The sequence below is a fragment of the Perissodus microlepis genome, chromosome 16, assembly GCF_051167445.1.
Source record: "Perissodus microlepis isolate ML-2025 ecotype Zambia chromosome 16, ASM5116744v1, whole genome shotgun sequence".
NCBI classification, from domain to species: domain Eukaryota; kingdom Metazoa; phylum Chordata; class Actinopteri; order Cichliformes; family Cichlidae; genus Perissodus; species Perissodus microlepis.
This window is the reverse complement of record NC_140476.1, coordinates 10990001-11010033: the sequence shown is the minus strand read 5'-3', so window position 1 is coordinate 11010033 and position 20033 is coordinate 10990001. Positions and strand designations below refer to the sequence as shown.

Sequence of the window (20033 nt, the reverse complement as noted above, 5' to 3'; positions counted from 1 at the left end):
AGGTTTGCATAATATCTTAAATCACTAGACCTTGAATCAGAAAGATGCTCGCTGTCAGCATCAAGTGTACATTCTTAAACAAGAGCACTCAGGGAGTGTAACTCCCCAGAAAGACAAGGACTATACAAAAACTTTAGTGTTTTAATGATGTTTTATTGCAATACGATGACATCAGCCTTTTATGGCATCATTGGTCATTGTTATGTCGTTTGGGTATCGTATTGAAGAAACCAAAAGTGTGTTGTACAGCTCTCCCCATGCCCTTTCATATGATATCACTCGATGCGTTTTTTGTCGAGGATTTTTAAGGTGAAGGTTGTCCCTGAGACCTAACAGTGATGATCAAGTTCAAATAAGTTGTATATTGTTGTGAAATTTAAAGATGATTCATAAAAAATGTGGGTAAGCTTTTTACTGATTTTGAAATTTGTTGTGACTCTGACCTTGACCCAATTTTCACCAAAATTAAATCAGCTCGAGCTGTTATTAGTTTCTACTATCACACAAAATTTGACAGTAATGTCAGACAGACAACAAAAAGTAACTGATTAAATATTTCCTCTCTTCAAGGGGAGAATAATGCGATGCAGTCACCTAGCATTGGGAAAAAAAATGTGGGTATTAGGAAAGAAAACAATTTCCATGTCCATTTCCATAGTCCTTTGGTGCTCAGTTTGTTGATTATCCCAAAGGAGTCATTAACAGGCTTTTCTCTGTCTGGAGCCATGGCATAGATTTTATCACAAAGGACGGTTCTGAAATCATATCTGAAAGCTTTGGAATCCCAGTGAATCCATATGGACTTAACAAAGAGTAAACTCCATATGTCTACTTACATTTTTTATATATGGAAGCTAATGATCCATGTTTTCTCTTTTTTTATCTGTTAGTCTGTTTTCCAAGTCAGTTGTTATTATTTCTGCATTTTTCCATATTTTTCTTTCAAAGTTATTTCTTTCTGTTTTTATTTTGATTTTTTTTTCTCATTTCAGCTTCTTCATGGAAATATTTTCATGCAAATATTTTAAGTATTTCATGTTCTGTTTTTTTTGTTTTTGTTTTTGTTTTTTATCTTTATGCCTTGCCCCAACAGAAACGCTTTGTCCAGCTGGATTTAGTGTGTACTTTTGATGGCAACATCACATTTAATCAAACTCAATTTGTTTGACTGTAATGCTACGTTTACACCTTGAGCGAAGAGCAGATTAAAACCTGCTGTCTTTGGATGATTGAATTAGAACATGTTATTAAAAAGGATAATGAGTATGTGAGAGCAAACATTAGGCTTTGATTACTACTCTCATCAAGAGGTAATATTTATCTAAGTGAAAAAACAGCTTATTAAATGTGCAAGCTTATCAGGCAAATAGTATTGGTAAATTAACCACCAGCGCTATCTCAACCCTCCGGATTTTGTTTGCCTATAAACGAGCTATTTTCCAGCCCTCGTTTAGAACAGGCATCTCTCCCCCCAGACCCAAGAAAGGGAACATGAAATGTGTGTATGTTTGATGTACTCAAATTACTTATGTTAATGTGTTGGTAATTAAAAGCTTTATACATGGTCTTCCATACCTTCGAGCATATTTCTCACATCTCTGAAAATAGTGTTGATTTTAGTGTTTGACTCAAAGAAGTAGACAGCTGTGCATACTGCAATGCACAAGCAAGGTTCATTGGAGAAGTCACAGTGACCGAATTGAGCTTTCGTTGTCTGAAAATTATGTATGCATGCATAAGTGTTTCATCTAGGAAAATGTATGCAAAGTAATGGGAACAGTAGCAGCAGCAGTGATGGGTAAAAATAGATCCCATATATCGTCATATACAGTAAAACCTATGAGGTAAGTGGCGTAAATATGAGTCTAAATATAAACCTCAACACACAAACATACACAAACACACACACAAGGGCAAACTCTGCAGCTCGTGGAGAGTCTGACGCTGCATTGTAAGCGAACTGATTTGAGAGCCCTTTTTTCCCAGGCAGGTAATTTGATTCTTTGAGGTCGATGTTGGGTGGTTTTGGGGTCGCCCATGTAGCCAGTCCCCACTCTAATAAAACCTGAGAGTGCTGCAGGACCAGGAGGCTAAAACCCCCCATTAACTTCTTTCCCATCAACATGGGGACAGGTAACCTAATGACCCTGCAAAGCTGCAATGCTTCCTAATCATGTGACCTGGGAGTTGCAGAGCTGATGACTAGGCAGCTGGAGCTCGACATCATACCAGGAGAAAACCTACCTCTAGGAATATGAGGAAAACAGATTGTTAGTTTGTTAATGATTTTTTTTTTTACTTGAATGTGGTATGGACTGAGATGGTCTTGCTGGCACTCTCTTTAACCTTAATCCAGAGAAGAATATCTGAACAACTAAATGTGTTCTCCAAAAGTTGATTCTGTTCATCTGGACGTAGCGTTTTGTGGGAGAAACGTTTCGTCACTCATCCAAGTGACTTCTTCAGTCTCAGCTGACTGCAGGTTTCCCCAATCTTATAAACAGTACATTTGCATAATGACTGAAACCAGCCCACTGAAGGAACTAAATGTGTTACTGTCCAAATTTGGTTTGAATACAGTCAATATAAACAAAGTGTCTCATAAAGAAGCAGAAAGAAGCAGGAAGCTATTATAATTTCCAGATTGCGTCTGTCCTCTGTATAGCATCAATCTTGGGATTTGAAATGACCACACAGTTTTCCTTCAGTGCCACACTTGGGACTAAATTAATATTGCACAACCATGTTGCTAATTTTGCCCATGTTTTGTATGGAATGCTATGACCTGTGAGGCCTGCTAGCAGATCTTGAATACTAATACTAACTCTTTCTTTTTCTTCCCTCCCTTTTACCCCATTCTTCCCTCCTCTCTCCCCGACCCTCTACACTCTTATTATTTTTCCTTTAGTGGGATGCAATCACAGAGATGGACGAGCACAACCGACCCATCCATACTTTCCAGGTTTGCAATGTGATGGAGCCCAACCAAAACAACTGGCTTCGCTCCAACTGGATTTCACGACAGGCAGCCCAGAAGGTCTACGTGGAGCTCCGCTTCACCTTGCGCGACTGTAACTCAATCCCTTGGGTGTCTGGCACCTGCAAGGAGACCTTCAATCTATTCTATCATGAGACAGATGAGGCACACGGTGTCAAGTTCAGGCCTGCGCAGTACACCAAGATTGACACCATTGCTGCTGATGAGAGCTTTACTCAGATGGATCTTGGAGATCGGATCCTCAAGCTCAATACGGAGGTGCGGGAGGTGGGACCCATAAACAGGAAAGGCTTTTATCTGGCTTTCCAGGACATTGGCGCTTGCATTGCATTAGTGTCTGTGAGGGTTTACTATAAGAAATGTCCATTTACACTGAGGAACCTGGCCTCATTTCCAGACACAGTGCCCCGTGTGGACTCTTCTTCACTGGTGGAAGTGAGGGGGGCCTGTGTTGACCATGCTGAAGAAAGAGACACACCCAAACTGTTCTGTGGAGCTGATGGAGACTGGTTGGTTCCCCTGGGAAGATGTGTCTGTAGCGTTGGGTATGAGGAGATTGATGGTTCATGTGTTGGTAAGTTTTCCAAGTTTTGTATATTTTAACTTGCTTTTCATTCTTCTCAGTGAAGCATTTTTTGAACTCAAAGACGTTTTTAGTCAGTCTTTCCAAAGCTCTGAAAGAAAAAGAATTGTTGGTGAAGGTGACGCTGCTGTAGGGTTATGAGAACCCTGCAGCTGAATGCTTTGCCCATGGGTTATTGTTAGCAGCCTCTAATTGGAAAAAAGGCTTGTTTTGTTTTTAGACTGTCTTAATACTAATGTTTTGTTCTTGGTTCTTAATTAGCTTTTACTTAGATGTCCTTACCAAACCTTGACTTTAATTAAACCCACCTTTATTAAATTATTTCCTACATTTCTCTTTCTCAAGTGGTCAGAATGATAATAAATCTCAGACTTCACCTAAATGCAAATAGCAGCAGTAATTTCAATTCATTTTGACCATCAATGTTTATTTACAACATATATATAGTAAAAAAGGACATATATATATATATATATATATATATATATATATATATATATATATTGCAATTATACAGTCAGGAAATACGAATATTTACAAGTAGAAATGTGCACTATTCTAACTTTTGTGCTATTGTACTTGCCTCATTTCTACACCATTTGTTTATCAAGATGGTAAGACAGTCAGTGTGATTCTAAGTCATATTTCTGTTTGATGTATTCGACATAAGTATTGATGCATCCACCAGTCAGAAAGATAAGCAATGTGGACAGATGATGATATGAAACCTGCAGTGCTTCAGTACAATTTACTTCCCATTGTACCATCACATGCAACAACTAGAGAACGCTTTCTAGTCCCCACAGTCTACGTACATACTCACTCTTGCTGGTTCAAACGTCGAACAATTGCATAATGTTATTGTTGTTATTATTATTTTTATTTATTAGCCTTCCTATTAACCTATTAACCGTTATTGACCTTCCCTATTCATTTCGACTCATTACTCATAATTTTTTGTCGTTTGTCTTAACATTTTTACTAGCTGCTAATTTTCTCAGATAACAGAGGTGAAGTCACGTGAAAGGTTTTGAATGATTATGAATGTTATTATGGTAGCAGTGAGAGGACCTGATGCTATCTAAGGCTGTACTTGTATGTGTTTGTGTGTGTGTGAGCGAGAGAAAGAGAGTGTCTGTTTCAGCAGCTTAAAACTGCATATTTTAGTTAGTCTGTTGTTTTTCTATCAAATGCATTCTAATTTTAGGGCTTTTTTAAAGCATTTTTTGAAAAATTTCAGTGTTTTTTGCCCTTTGGCTACTGTTTAAATTCATATGAAAACATTTTCACAAAACTAAACTCTGCAGTAACTTTGGTTTTGCTTTATGAAAGATTAGTGAGTAGGCTGTTTATTTTTACACAAAGTTTAAACAATTGAGAGGGTTATGAAAGCAGAGGTGTTTTTCTGTGTGCTCTGGTGAAAAGCACATATTTTCCTTACTAGCTGCTAAAATCCAAACATGATAATCTTGTTGTGGTAATTTGTGTGCTTGTAAAATTTAGTATAATGAGTGAAGCTTTAGAAAGCAGTCATAAAGTGAAACATCATACTGGGTCCAGTGTTAAAGCTGGTCCAGGCACCAAAGCTTCACCACAGGATTTTAGAATTGTGTTTTGCATGTGTGTGTCGTGGTGCTTTATATATACAGAGAAGTGAACATGTGTCTATGTGTGTTGTGATGAGTCATGTGTGTAGGAATGTTGTTGTGTATATCTGTATTCTACCACCCGTTGTCTCAGTGGCTACCTTGGTGTGACAGATTACCTCAGCTGGCTTGGTAGCAGCTTGATCCTCAGCTCTCTGATATGAGCTTTGGGTTATCACTGACAGCACGGCTCACTGGGAATGCTACCTTCAAGAAGTTCCAATGTGACTTCTTTTCAAACCAAGTAAAGTCCTGATGTCAGGTCAACAGATACACACGTCTATAATCCAAAGGAGACAGATCCACAATCTAAAAGGTGTCCTGATGTACTTGTAAGTTGCAACTTATCAAAACCATAATATGGACTTTAACTTTATACATTTAACAAATGAAAGAATGAAAGCATCTACTAATATTTATCCTAAGAACTAACAATATACTACAATATCATGGATATAGAACACATTTTAAATTAGTAACTGATCTGAATTCACAGTTTAGCACAACAAAAGACACTGGCTCTTAAAAAGTAATCCAAGCTTGTGCAATTAGTTTTGTAAAGATCAAGAAAATATGTAAGATTTACCAGAATGATCAAGATGCATAATCTATAGAAATATTGGTACAATTAGATGCCATTGTACATGTTTGTTTCCCTCCAAAAAAGAATCACCATAGACTACAGCCTTTTAAAAAACACTTTTGAGACATTTCGCTGGTTTTCTCACACCATTCAGAACCAGATGTCCTTGCACAGTTGATTACAATTCATCTTGTGACACAGGTCAGGGAGGCTTTCCAGCTGCACTTGCAGCTGCATCATAATCAACAGGCCAGGGGTGAAACTGCAGCTGTGATTAGAGTGCGTCTATCCTAAAATGATTTTTCCATTCTGCTCCTTTAATATTTCTTATGCGTTAATTGAGTGCTAAAAAAGCTAGCAGAGGCAGAACAATTTGTGATGGATTTGTGGGCTTCTTCTTTATCTCTTCTTTAAGAGGTAAAGGAGTAATGTGGTGCATCCCTGCTGTTGGCCCTGTGCCTTTCATCTTTGACATATATATAACATAGGGGAAAATACATGTAATTACATTACATGCCATTTAGTCTGATTTGAATATAATCTTTGGAAGAACTACATGTCACATAAAAATCACAAGAAGTAGTTAAGCACCTTGGTCATTGAAGAAGACTCATGAGGTGGCGGGCTAAATCAACCAGAACAGACATTTTGGCTCAGTGCCATTTACAAACATAAGCAGACTCAACACTGCCACCTATCAGTATCGACGTTGGCCCCTTAAAGCACAATAAATTAAAGTAATTTCCTTCTTCCTCTCCTTATCCTAAACCCCTTGCTCTCAAAGGCGCATATTTCACAGTTGGGTTAAGTCTAGCCCTTTGGGCAATGTGATGGCATTTTACTGCAATGTCAGCCCTGTAATGCAGCTCCTGTTCATTGTTCCAGCATTCAAACAGGATTAGTTATTAAAAAGCCCCCACACAAAGTGCCACTAGAGCACCTTAGGCATTGAAGGAGAAGACTGAGGTAGCTGGCTAAAGTAATCTTTCAAGTGTTAGTTTACAACAAATTGGTAGTTTAAATGCAACAGCTGCCTTCCTATGTAGCAGATATGACCAGGTTGAACAACCTGTGATTCCAGTAGCATCCCATTCATAAATATGTGAAAAGCATAGGATTAATGTCTTTGTCATATCTATTTGCTTGCTAGTTGTTGCTATAATACAGAACTAACATTTCACATGCTAAAAGGAAGTCACTTTCACTGAAGTCTAAATGTTATGCATAGAACTGGAAGATGGAACAAAACTATTTAGTGGAAGAAAGTGTAGCTGTCTCTTTCCTGAAAATTGGAAGTTATATATATATATAAAAAAAATGGAATCTTTTAAATCTATCAGATCTCAGACTGAGATCAGTTGATCAGTAAAATCTTCTTCAAGTTTTGTACACGGCAGATTACTTTGTATTATTGTTTTCCTTTGATAACCCCTACAGCAATAGCATACACAGATATCAGGCAAACATCCATCCATCCATTTCTTTCTTCTTGGGCTTAGAGCACATCCCAGCTGCCTCAGGGTGGGAGGCAGGGTACACCTCCAACAGGTCACCAGTCTGTCGCACGACTAACTCACAGAAACAGAAAACCATTCATGCTCACATTCACACCTACATTCAGTTTAGATTTAGCCTTACCATGAATATCTTTGGACTGTGGGAGGAAGCTGGAGTATCTGACAACCATGTAAACCTTCAGTCATCTCAAAGAAGAGATAAACTGCTCAAAGCCTGAATAAATGTTTTTACTCCACTTAGGTGAGAATGAAGGACATGCTCTCCACCCAGCTTAAGTCAAATAATCTTTTTCTTTCATTCAGACTCAGTGGCTTTGGTCACAGCAGTATTTTAATCTCCTGTCCATTACCTGGATGAAGTGCCAGTGTGCTGCAGTAAGACTGAGGCTAATAAATGCCTATAACCCATATTACTGCTTGCATGTTCTTCCACATATACACTGATATAAATGGGTTTAAAATGTTCTTTAAAATTGAGATTTTTAAATCGGAATATTATATGGGCCAAATGAGACGAGTCTTTAAATGAAGTATATGAAAAATGCATACGCATAAGAATACGCTTTTTTAAAATTTAAGTGAAATTTGCTGGAGGATGGGGATCTTGTCAAAATTGATGTAATTATGATATATATCCATATCCATACATATATGTAGAAGTAAGCAATGGTCTTTATAGAGTAAACTTGAATTCATATAGTCACTCGCTGTACTATTTTGGTTGTTGTGGCTTTTACATGTTGTTGGCTGTAGTTTGGGAGGTAGAGCAGGTAATGTACTCTCCAGAAGGTTGGTGATGCGATCTCTGTCTCCTCCAGTCTTTGAGTATCCTTTGGTAAAATGCTGAATCGGAGGGCGAGTGTGCGTGACTGTTAAACAGAAACTTAATCATAGAAAAAAGTGTTTGTACGAATGGTGTTATCGGGTGAATGAGGCATGTGAAATGTTAGAATATAAAAGCACTATATGCTGTAAAAACCAGTCCATTTACTATTTGCATCTTAGCTGATCTATTTATGGTCTTATTTATACCTTATTTTTTCTCTTGATGTAAATATTTAATATGTGTATGTTTGAGTGCATTCGGCATGTCCTTGTTGTGCATTACAAGAGGCTGTTATTTAATGATGTATAACATATGTACCCACCTGCTCATTAGCAGTACTCTAGGCAACTAGACTGAATGCAAGAAGAGCACACATACATCTTCTTGGATGAAGAGCTCAGTCTCTCAGTGTCTCTCTTTATCTCTCTCTCACTCACTTTCATCATCTTTCCCTCTCAATGTAAGACAATCTAGCTGATGCTGTTATCACTCAGTGTTGTACAGCAGGTCATCATGTGTTTTCGGACTCTGTGTAAGAGCACTCAGCAGTGCTATGAATAATGTAATCACAGGGTGTCTGTGTGCTTTTATTTATATGTTTGCCTGTGTTTTAGGTTGTTGTACAGTGAATCTTCCCTCTGATGATTGGGCAAAAGCAAGCTAGCACACAACTAATGTTGTGCAGCATACATTTAGAATTACTGAACAGCACATCACTCAAATAATAATGGACACCCTTTGAAATAAAAATACCACAACATACTGTGACAGTTTGTGACCCAACCTGTACTGTTTTATAATCTGTTAAATATAAACCAGCCAAGCTTCCTGTCTTTTTTTAAGGTTAATCATCTTGAGACAGCAGACAAGCTCTTTAACCTCCTAGGACCTGGCGTCCACATATGTGGACATCACATTTTTGGGTTATTTAGACCAAAATACTCAATTTTGCTCTACAAGGGCCTGATGTCCACTTACGAGAACATTATACTGCCACTGTTCTATCGAAATTTTAAATGAATATCCTCATATGTGGCTCTCATTTTTCTTAGAAACAGAAATCAGGTTAAACAAATCTGGTAATTCTTTGTTTTCACATTCATCAGGTCCCAAAATGTCCAAATATCAAAGAGAGATTAAAAATGCATGCCGTGGAAGAGTTCGGGTCTTAGGAGGTTAAATATTGGAGGGTACACACCTCCAGTCTACATGTGTTTTATGGACTTGGAAAAGGCATGTCCCTGTGTGTGTGTAACTGGTGCTTCTGGAGAATTGGTTATTGGGCCTGTAATGTCATTTACTCCCTATACAACGTCAAACTTCTGTCTTTGGTCTCAGGATCACATCTTTGCTATTGTTGGCTACATCAAGCAGTGATGTCCAGCTTACACTGTTGAAAAAAAGATTTCCTGATTAAGATAGAGGATGAATTTCTGCCTCAAGTGGACTTCAAGTACCTAGGTAAAGCTGATGATTATCTTCAAAGTTATCATTACTACCCTCACAGATGACCACAAGCTGCAGGTAGTTACCAAATGAATAGGATCATGAACAGGAAATGAGTTCCCTCCAAAGAAGATCTGCCCTTAGAGAAAAGGTAATCAGCTCAGTCACTGGGCGGTGGTTCAAAGTAGGGGTGCTGCTCTGCAGCAGTGAAAGCAGTCAGTAGAGATGGTTTGGATATCTGACTGTCAAGCTTTGTTTGCCTAAGAAAGGAAAGCAAGCCTTTATGTTGGCTGATACAAAGTCCAACAAAATAGGAGTTCACACAGAACACAAAGGGAAGGCAGCTTGGGAACATGGATGGATGCTGGATACCATGGATACCATGGATGAATAGATGGATGGAGTTTGAGTTCAAAAATCCATCGCCCTATTGTTTTAAGAACAAGCTGTTCATACCAAGCAATTGGTATGGTAATTTACCCAGTTCCAGGATGGCACTGGCTCTACGTCAAGTGTCAGAGGTGGGCTACACTTAAGTAATTGCACAGGTAAAAGGACCAGCTGTGTTAATGTTAAATGGCATGCTCGTATAAACATCTTGACAAAAGTTTCACCAATAAGACATTTTCAATTACAGCATGAAGACAGTCAGACAACAATTACAGCACATATCCTTCACTCTGTCAGCTCCCCCAAATGAGATGTCAAACACACACACACGTACACACATACTCACACAAAAGACACATGCACACAAATGAGGGCGTGGGTGGAAGGCAAAGACTCCCATAATGAATAACATAAAACACACATATAAAAATACAACCCATAGAGCACACCAAACAACAAAACAACAACAAGTCCAATATGCACTCAAGCATTCACAACAGTGTGTTAATGCAAGCGACAATTTTGCTCTCACAAAACACACACGAGGAGACACACCGGGGGGTTCAAGCTGGCATCAGCAACAGAGCTGTTTACAGACGGGCCACACGGCAGGGAGACACTGTGACATTTCAGAAAAGGATGGTTTTAGTTTAACAAGCATTGCACTTCAGGCTTAATTGGGAGTGTCTGGAATGGGAGAGAGAGAAACAGAGTGTGTATGTACCCCGGTAGTGGGCCAAAGTCTGTCTGATGAATTTAATCCCACCTCACTCAGCATCAGCGCTGACATGTCATGACCATAGGATGTCATGCCTTGCATTTTTTTTTAAGAGAGCACAGTTTGACAGTTGCATTGTGAGAAAATTGCTTGCAGCAGATATAAGAGCAACAGAGTCATGATGAAGGCACATGTGGATATATCAAAGGCCGGATTTCCTGTTTCTCATTTGTCACAATGAATTGTCCTTCGTTAATAATTTTGACATACTAATCCACCGTCTCCAAAAATTACAAACAAGAGCATCTTTGATCACTCCGATTATTTCTGTTTGTTTTTTCAATTCACAGTTCTGTTAAATCTACATTTGTTTGAATAGACATCACACAGTATGGGTGAACTTAAATGCCTGGGGTTTTGTTTGTTGTCTACACAGTCATTGTATTAGACGTTATTTATGCTGCTCCCACAAAGGATATAATTGAAATCTCCTTGATGCATTTGGTATGCTAATGTACATTTCCCCCTGAGTTGTCATTAAGCTCAATGCACCACTAAAAGGCACTGAGTTTCCCTGCTAAAGGCTTGGGGTGGTTTGAATTATGTCCAGTGTAAATTCTTTCTGTCAGGCCACGGCCTCATTGTGCCTCACTACCTGCTGTCACATAAGCAGAGAATAATCACTGAGAATATTAAAAATAAATCATCAGACATTATTCCAGATTAAGAAAAAAATCAGTGTGATACATTATGTTATATATATATATATTTATATATATATGTGTGTGTGCGCGTGTGTGTGTTATAATAAAATCAATTAATCTGTTAACCTAACCTAAATAAATGTATAAATAGAGGTGATTTGACTGAGTTGCTCATTTTGACCATTCAATTGCACTGGAAAATACAATGGTGTTTTTGAATGAATGTTTTCACCTTGGAGGCCGAAAGAAAATTGCACTTACTAATTCTTAAAACTGTGTCTTACTTTAGACCTTCACTGTGCAGAATGATGTGGTTGAGGTTAATAAGTTACTGTCAAAGCAAACATACTTTTTTGTTCAGAAAATGGAAATTTGGGGCAAGGTTGCCATCTAAAAATTCTCGCTAGAAGATTAAAAAAACCTGTAGTGAATAACTGCTTCATAGAAAATATTCCACAAGTCTGAGTTATCTGACTGTAGCTATCATACAGTACTTCATATTCTGTGTGATGCAATTACCTTTGAGGTTTATCTCTTTGAGGTGGTAAGGTCTATATATCCCTGTGAGGACCAACTTTTGATAGCCCATTGTCCTTGAAAGGATGTTTTTTTTTCCCAAGAAATTGTAGGTGTTGAACTAATGGCTGAAGATAAATAATGTTATATAATAATACGGTCTGGTTTAATATTAAGTATTAAGAAAAATTAAGAGACTAGAAAAAGTTTGAAGTTTGTTTGTGATCATAATTATTGTTATTACATTTTATAGAACGATGCATCTTATTTAATATTTAAATCCACTGTGCTAAGAGTTTTGGAGAAGAAAAACATGTTGATAGATAAGTGTGTGTTTATATATATATATATGACCATGACTGTTCTTTCTTTATGGTTCCTCCGCAGCTGCCTCTATTTGCTCATTTACAACACATATCAATTACATTTCCCCAGACTGGTGGTGCTTTACCTTCCTCTGTCTCTCTTTAAATCAGTCACTTGATGAGCATTTGAGGCTCTCGTGTTGTCGCTCTTCAATCTGTAATTGAGAACAAATGTGGAGAGGGAGAGTGTTTAATTGGGGTTGTCAAGCAGGAGGCGGGTTTGTTGGGCACCTAGAGATCTCCTCATCTCTTTCCATTTTAACTGTTTAAAGAATAAATTATGCAGATTGCAGTTTTTGCGAGTCCTAGTTGCGATGTGAACTTGCGGTGACTTCTGCCTCGCTTTTTTCCCCCCCTTCCTTGCCAAGAGTTACTTCAAAGCCTGAAAGTGATCAAAGACAGTTGAAAAAATAAATTCCCCAACGTACCAGCACCCTGCATACATACATACAGCTTCTGCATGTCTCAACACCACACACTCTCTCAGTCAGAAAACAAAAGGAAGCGACACCGTCTAATGTCTTCTTCTTCTTTTTTTTCCTTTTTTTGTCTCCTCAAGCACAGTCCTGTCAACCATCGCAACATTTCAATTGATTTCTCTTTTCCCTTGTGCCTGTTCTATTTTAGTACATAAGCCAAGAGACTGAATTAGTCATTAAAGGGTATGTATAGTATGACATGGCCCAGATAACACATCACAGGCCTCCAATGAAGAGCAGACTTGTCATAAATAAAAGTACGTTTTAGGAGCTGGAGACAGCTTCTCCCAAGTAAAAAAGGAAAAACATATGAAGAGGGGGAAAAAACAGGGGTTATTGAGGGTTCAGCTTCAGTGATGACTGCATTTTATTTTGGTACCAGTTTGTTTACACAACAGATATAAAGTAAAAAAAAACATAATACTCTGGTGTCCAATAACTAAAGCATATACACGTTTCATCTGTAATGCCATAAATAACCATTTTGTTTAAATTGGGTTTTTTAAAGTTAAACTAAACAAATCTCCGATCCAGCTTCTCTTCTATAGACTGAAGGACTGTATGCATGAACTCCTTGACTCACAGTGTCAACGATACAAGTGCTTATGTAATGTGCAACCTGGGTCCATAACTGCACACGGATCACTACAATATTGCATAGCCCAACCGTGAATTTGCTTTTTTGTTCCTGATTATTTTAATTCATGGCTATTAAAATAACAAATCACAGTATGGATAAAATAAAAGCTGGAAGGCACCATAGAATTAAAATTCAGTACATAATAAAATTAAAGCCTGCATCACCAATTTAGAAGAAAAATATACCCATTTGGTGTTGAAATAATGTCACATTTGTACATCGTGGGTCAGGTGAGGATTTTATTCTTTATTCTTTATTTCTTTACACCTGATTTCTCTTTCAAGCTCTCTTTTAACCTACTTAAGCCAGCAGGTATTATGTGGCACAAGTGACAATACAGCACAGTCCTTTTATGGACTGCTCAGACGTGTCAGATAGTGTTGAAAAAGTGTAAACTGCAATCCTGTTTCGCTGGTTTCGGTATCAAAACATACATGATGATTATATAAATGTTGCTCAGGAGAGCAATATATGCTGTACGACATGGGAACAGAAGTTTGTTTTTCTTTTTTGTTGGACAAATTTAAACTAAGACACTTCAGAATACAGTCAGCTCTGCCACTAGTGAACAATAAACTCAAACACCAGAGCTGGAGCTGTCCATATTTTCATGCACAAAGGATAATTCAGACTAGTAGACTTATTGGTTTTGGATAACAGTGAAGATCTTTGCAAAGAAATTCTAAGTCTGCCTTAGAACAAGGACCTTAACAAGGGCCAATTAACTGGGATTTTGAATATTTCTGTGCAGGATATTTGACAGGACAAAATTTTAAAAAATCCTAAAATTGCCTCTAGGTTAAAAAAAATCACCATGTTAAAGCATTTATTAAGACAAGTTGGTGGTTTTGCTACTTGCATACAATTTTGTCCTAAATATTTTGCAGTTACAAATTTATAAGCATGTATCCCCATACATGAAGTCAATCAAAATGTAATATTTCTTCAGCAAAAGGGGGTTATTGAGAGTACATTTATTGCTGTTTGAACTGAATATTGCCATTTGGCAAAATGTGAGCATGTGTATCCAACTTGACAAAAATGTCAGCTCAGTGACAGTAGTTTCACCTCTTTTTTTATACTCTTCCTCACTCTATCCCTCTATCTTCTCATATATGACCAGTGCGGAAAGTGAGCCAATGACCTCAGGGTACGAAAGGCTTTAACTAGCACTAGGTGTCTCTCAATCTGCCAGACTGCAACAGCCAAGCTTGTTAGTCACACTGGTGGAACTGCACACACACACACACACATGCACAAGAGTACCATGGACAGACATAATCCAGCCACTGAATGAGGCAAGCAGTGATAGCAGAATTGGGTCAGTTCGAGAGAAGACTGTGGTGTGAAACCATTTCCCTTGGGGTGGATTGAGGTCTGAACTTTGGCTGACCCCCTGAACAAGTACAGCCACACAATGAAACCTCAGAATCTGAATCTGTTTGAATTAATGCTAACAACTTCACTGATCAGGCTAAAATGGAGGCTTAAGCCCCAGGAAGAGTATTTTGGACATGGATAAAGTAGTGTAGCTGTAATTGGGTTTTCTTCATGCTAAGATTAACTAGAGGAAAGGAAGTTAAAAGCTGAGGAGCTGGGAATGAAGGTAAGTCACTTCTCTTGTGGTTTATACTTCACTTTCACATTAAAGTAACTGCTCTTCTATTTGTGTATTTTTATTTCTGGGGGGAAGAGTTACATGACTTTAGACTCTTGCCAAAAACAAATTTAAAAGATGTGTAGATCCTAATTTGGGACCTTCATCATGATGGTTACAATAATAAGCACATTGTAAAAGTTTGGATGTTATCATGGGACCATCAGCTGCTTCTCCATTTATATTTTTCAGCTCACTGCTTTGAATAGTCTGAAATTATATAGCACATTTTTGTCATTTGTTATTATGAAGTCTAAAGGGTATAGTTTGTGCTTTAGAAATACTACTCTGATGCTATTAGTGATGCAAGAACCCACAAAAGAATAAAGACCTGAATCTATAATATCAATAGAGGGACAGTGCAGATGTCCATAATAAGCCATCAGCTATATCAAACAAAATTCTACTTCCTTAACTGAGACCTGGTCTAACTGTGGTCTGCAAAAGAGCAAGATTAATGGAAGAAAGTAATGGAGTAATGGAAGAAAATTAAGAGACAAACATGCAAAACCCTTACTGTATTTCTTCTGTTATTTTTGTTTCCGCGTTTTCACCAATGTGCTATTTAAGGTTGCAATTTAAGTGGTAGTGCTGGCCCACAAATCAGTACAATGTTAGAATATTGCCTTATACAGTCATTTCAACTGTCATTACTCTTTACAATGATAACATTTTGTGCCATTAGACTTCAGCAACCAGTCAAACAGACGGTTCATCTGAAATTCAGATAGCCCCCCAAAATGCAGTAAAATAAAAGTAAAGGCCAATAGTTACAGAGATAAAGGAGAACTGCAGTCTTACATTTAGATTTGTGTGTGTGTGTGTGTGTGTGTGTGTGTGTGTGTGTGTGTGAACTGAAGGATGAGGACGAGCAGTTGTAATATTACTTTGTTCGCTTTTTGTTTTTCCTCCTTTTAATTACTTGTGTTTGGGTTGTCAATAAGTGCCCTTTGTGTGAATACTTTATGCATTTATGTGTGCATGGAATTCAATGCCTTTTTGAATGCTATCAGCATTTGTTGTCTTGTTTACTTTGTGCATATTTGTTTTCATATGTGCTTTTTTGTCTGTGTGTGTTTGTGCGTGTGTGTACGTGTGTGCTTATGCGGTTGTGCGTCTTTATTATCTATTACCAGCTGCAGCTAGTAGGCAGCTCATCCCACTCCTTACATTAAAGCTGATGTATGCTTATTGAGCAGCCACAGGCAGAGACTGGAGGCCTGATTTATAAACCAATACAGCTTGTTTTATGGGGGATTGATCTGCCTGTGTCTCCATCAGTGAAGCATTCTCCTTGTCTTTATTCAGAGTGACAGCGGGTAATAAAGGTATGGCAGTCAAAGAGAACAATGAAAGTGTTTACAATTACACTTCTTAGTGGCATCACCTTTACTGACATTCATATATTAAAGTGTATTGCAGACGTGTTGAAAAGTTAGAAACTTTATTGTTCTAGAAAAACACAATGAAGCGAACCAAATAGCTGCATTTTAAGATTATTGAAAATACGTTTTCTTCTCAAAACAAAAGCATTCAGTGAAATTTGGAGAAAAAAAATTATAATAAATTAATACATTTATATCAAGAATCAGCAAAAATACATTATTCATTATACTATGGTATTGTGACACTATTACACAGTATATACTATGTGAAATCCCCATATAAATGCCATATAAATCCTAAAATCTGAGCTTTAGAAGCTACAGTAAGTGTGTGGCAAAGGGCCTAAACTTTCTTCTACAGCATTCAAACTGTATTATCACATTATTATCATATTATTCTGCAAAGACAATATAGCATTATCCTGCAAAGAACCAGAATCAGCTGATCATCTTTCTGTAATAATGATCATGGTGATCAGTATGATATTGTTATTATGTTGTATAATATTATAACAGAACATCCCAACAGCATATTTATTCTTGCAAACACAGTATATAGTGGAGATTTGCGCAAGATAAATTCCAAAGATATTTTTTATGAATAAAATAATATTAGAAAGTTACAGATTCCTGAGTACTGCAACTGTTGGGCAAATCTGCTGAATATTTTCAACATCTCTTTCTCCTCCTTTTCTTCATCTGCCTCCTCCTCCACTACCATCTCCTAAACTCTTAAACACATCTGTCAGAAGTGAGTTTCATTGACTTATTGACCTGTATCAGACTTCTTTCACTTAGCTTTAAAGCCTTCTCACAAATAAATAATAACTTCACAGATAGCATTTTGCGACCTGAGGTAAACACTGGACAGTTTACTACAGATGAACACGATTTCGAGCGACAAACCTGAAATGTCGCAAAATATTTGACACATATAGAGTCAGAGTATCATTGCCAGTGCCATACAGCAAGAGAATAATTAAAGTTATACCAAAGACATCATGAGAGAGAGAGATAAACGACAGCCAGTACCAAGAAACATGAAACCCTATACTGATACAAGGTCATAGTAGATGCTGGAAACAGTTTTAGCTGTTTAGCTAGTTGTAATCAGGTAAGTGCTTGCTTATCAGGACTTTAACTGAGTTGCACTGTGCTCATTCAGTTTGTTCATTGAGTTTGTTCCTCTCTGTGGCTAAAAATTGATTTTACTGTGAATTTTAAGAATAAAGTATTGTGAAGGTACTCTAAGATGCATCCTTCATTTCATAGGTGATGAATTATTACATATATTTTATATTCCCTGAAGAATTTGTTAAATGATGTTGCATTTAATAAGCAACTCTTGAGATATTTTGTAAATAAATTGTAATTATCTTTGTGAGTGATCCCCCAAAGTAATTGTTAGTTGTTTTGTTGTCCATCCACTGTAATGGTGAAGTGTAAAAAGCTGGAAACATTGAAAAAAAAGCCAGAGCTCTGGAAATTGGAATCAAGTTATGTGGTTGCTGTCCCAGAACAGAGTTGTTCCCCTCCTTAAACCTGCTAAACTAATAAAGTTCCCAAAGTCAATTTTTTGTGTGCATACAACTGTTACATCTGGTCTAAGGGCCGTGCGTGGATGAGCACATGGATTGGAATAATTTTCTCCTGAGCATTAACAGCAGCTCAACCAGATCATGGATAGTAATTAACATTATGTGGGTGTCAGGGCACGCAAAGACCCCACAGTGTAAGACCCAAACCTTTCCAGGCAACTACCGTCTGTCTGCTGTCGTGCACGCACACTGATAACTCTTTCTCTTTGTCTCCCTCAGACACACACACACACACACACACACACACAGACACCTGCATTCAGAATCAATGAAGAGGCCACTTACTGGCCACCTGGTTCTCTCTCTCGGTTTCTTTTTCTTTGTCATCTTTCAATCAATCCAAGTTAAAAAGAAATGGCACTGTTGGTGAAAAATACCTGCAGCAGCTGTGGTTTTCAAAGCCCCAGACACGAGAAAGGACACAAAATACATTTAGAATTAAAAGACACAAGAAAAAGGCATAAAAGTGCTCCACTAAACACTGAAAGACACCAGGCTTCTATGTGCTGTAATCCCCACACCTTTCTTCCTTCTGCTTATCCTATTTTTGTTTTACCTGTTTCATGTGTCTCAGGTGTTATGTTGAGATCATTATCAGTTCATTACATTAGTATATGCTCCCACCCTAAACATCCAACAGATGGTATGATAATAATCTCATTTTCCTGAAGATGTGATGAGTCATTTAGAAATAGACTGAAATGCATGGAACAAACTAAGACCTTGTGTTTTTCTAAGATCTAGTTTTAAAGTCAAGGAGACCAAAGAGTCCATCATAGGTCATAGTGGATAGAGACAGTATGACTGAAAGCAGCTGCCCAATTCAAGTATCCCAGCCCAAAAAAACACAAAGCCCTTAAACTTTTATGTGCTTTATGGACTTACAGTTTTCATATTTTTACAATTTAAGCATAACCATGTGGGGTTTTTGCATTTGTCAGAAATCACTATTTAAATATGGTGTAATTTATCAGAGCAACTTATTTTAATATTATCTCCCAGCTTGCAATATATCCCTAAGTATATCTTCTATCTCTCATGTTGTTTTCTTTTCTTTTTTTCATTCATTGCATTGGTTTTCAGTCTGTTGTACATTTCATAGCATCTGGTTTTCCCGGAAAAACAAAAGAATTTGCTGTATGTCTCAAGGAGACCGAGAGAGACTTACTGGCACCTTACTTTGGTCTGTTTTATATGGATAGTTTCCTAACATGTGCAGGTTGCTCTGCGGGGAAGAGAAAATGCTCTCTGTCATCAGGCTAAAAGGAGAGGAGGGAATGTTTGGGGCTGTAGCCTTTTTGCGAGTTCCCCATAAGGATACTGCTTCAAAGTGCATTAGGGGCAAACCTCAGTCTGTTTGTGGAATTCTGCAGGTGAGAGAAAAGAAGAAAGGGAGAGAAAACAAAAGCTTTACTGAATTTGGTTGAAGGGCTTTTAGTCCTCTATTTGACATGACTTTCAGGTGTAAACTTTTCAGGAGGGTCACCTACAAGGAAAACAGGTGTTTATCAGAAGTCACAGCTGCCCCAGCTTTTAACAAAAGTAACTGCTGTATCTTAATGGCAATATCAGGTCCCCATACGTTAAACTAAGCTCCATAGCCAAACTCTGACAGAGTAATATGTAAGCAGCAGGACCTTTTGGCAAGTCAACTATATCTTGAGTTGCCAAAAGTAGTGTTTTTTGAAATGATGATGCTATTGTGTATAACCTTTTTGTAATATTTGGATATTCTAGATAATATTCTAGTCCTCGTAAGAGCACCTGTTGTTTTTATAGCTGATTAGGGCTTCTCACTTTCCAGTCATTTTTTATAATGTATTCCCTATATTTTTAGCTCATCTACAACAAAACAGAGTATCAAGAAGTGCAGAGCCTCCCTCTGAGCTTCTCTTTCTTAAAGCAATCACACAAATATCTGGCTGCCCGGAGCCTGCCATGTTGAAGACTGAACGTCCAACACACACACGCCACACGTGCAC

The 20033-nt window shown here is 37.7% G+C and overlaps 1 protein-coding gene across 1 annotated transcript in view; it reads left to right on the top strand.

The window, feature by feature from the left end:
• Positions 1-20033, top strand: part of LOC146370454 (ephrin type-A receptor 6-like) — a 176807-nt gene that overhangs the window by 38315 nt on the left and 118459 nt on the right. The window contains exon 3 of the mRNA XM_084908633.1: positions 2909-3572. Coding sequence (XP_084764759.1) covers positions 2909-3572 — 664 coding nt within the window. The remainder of the gene's footprint in view (positions 1-2908; positions 3573-20033) is intronic.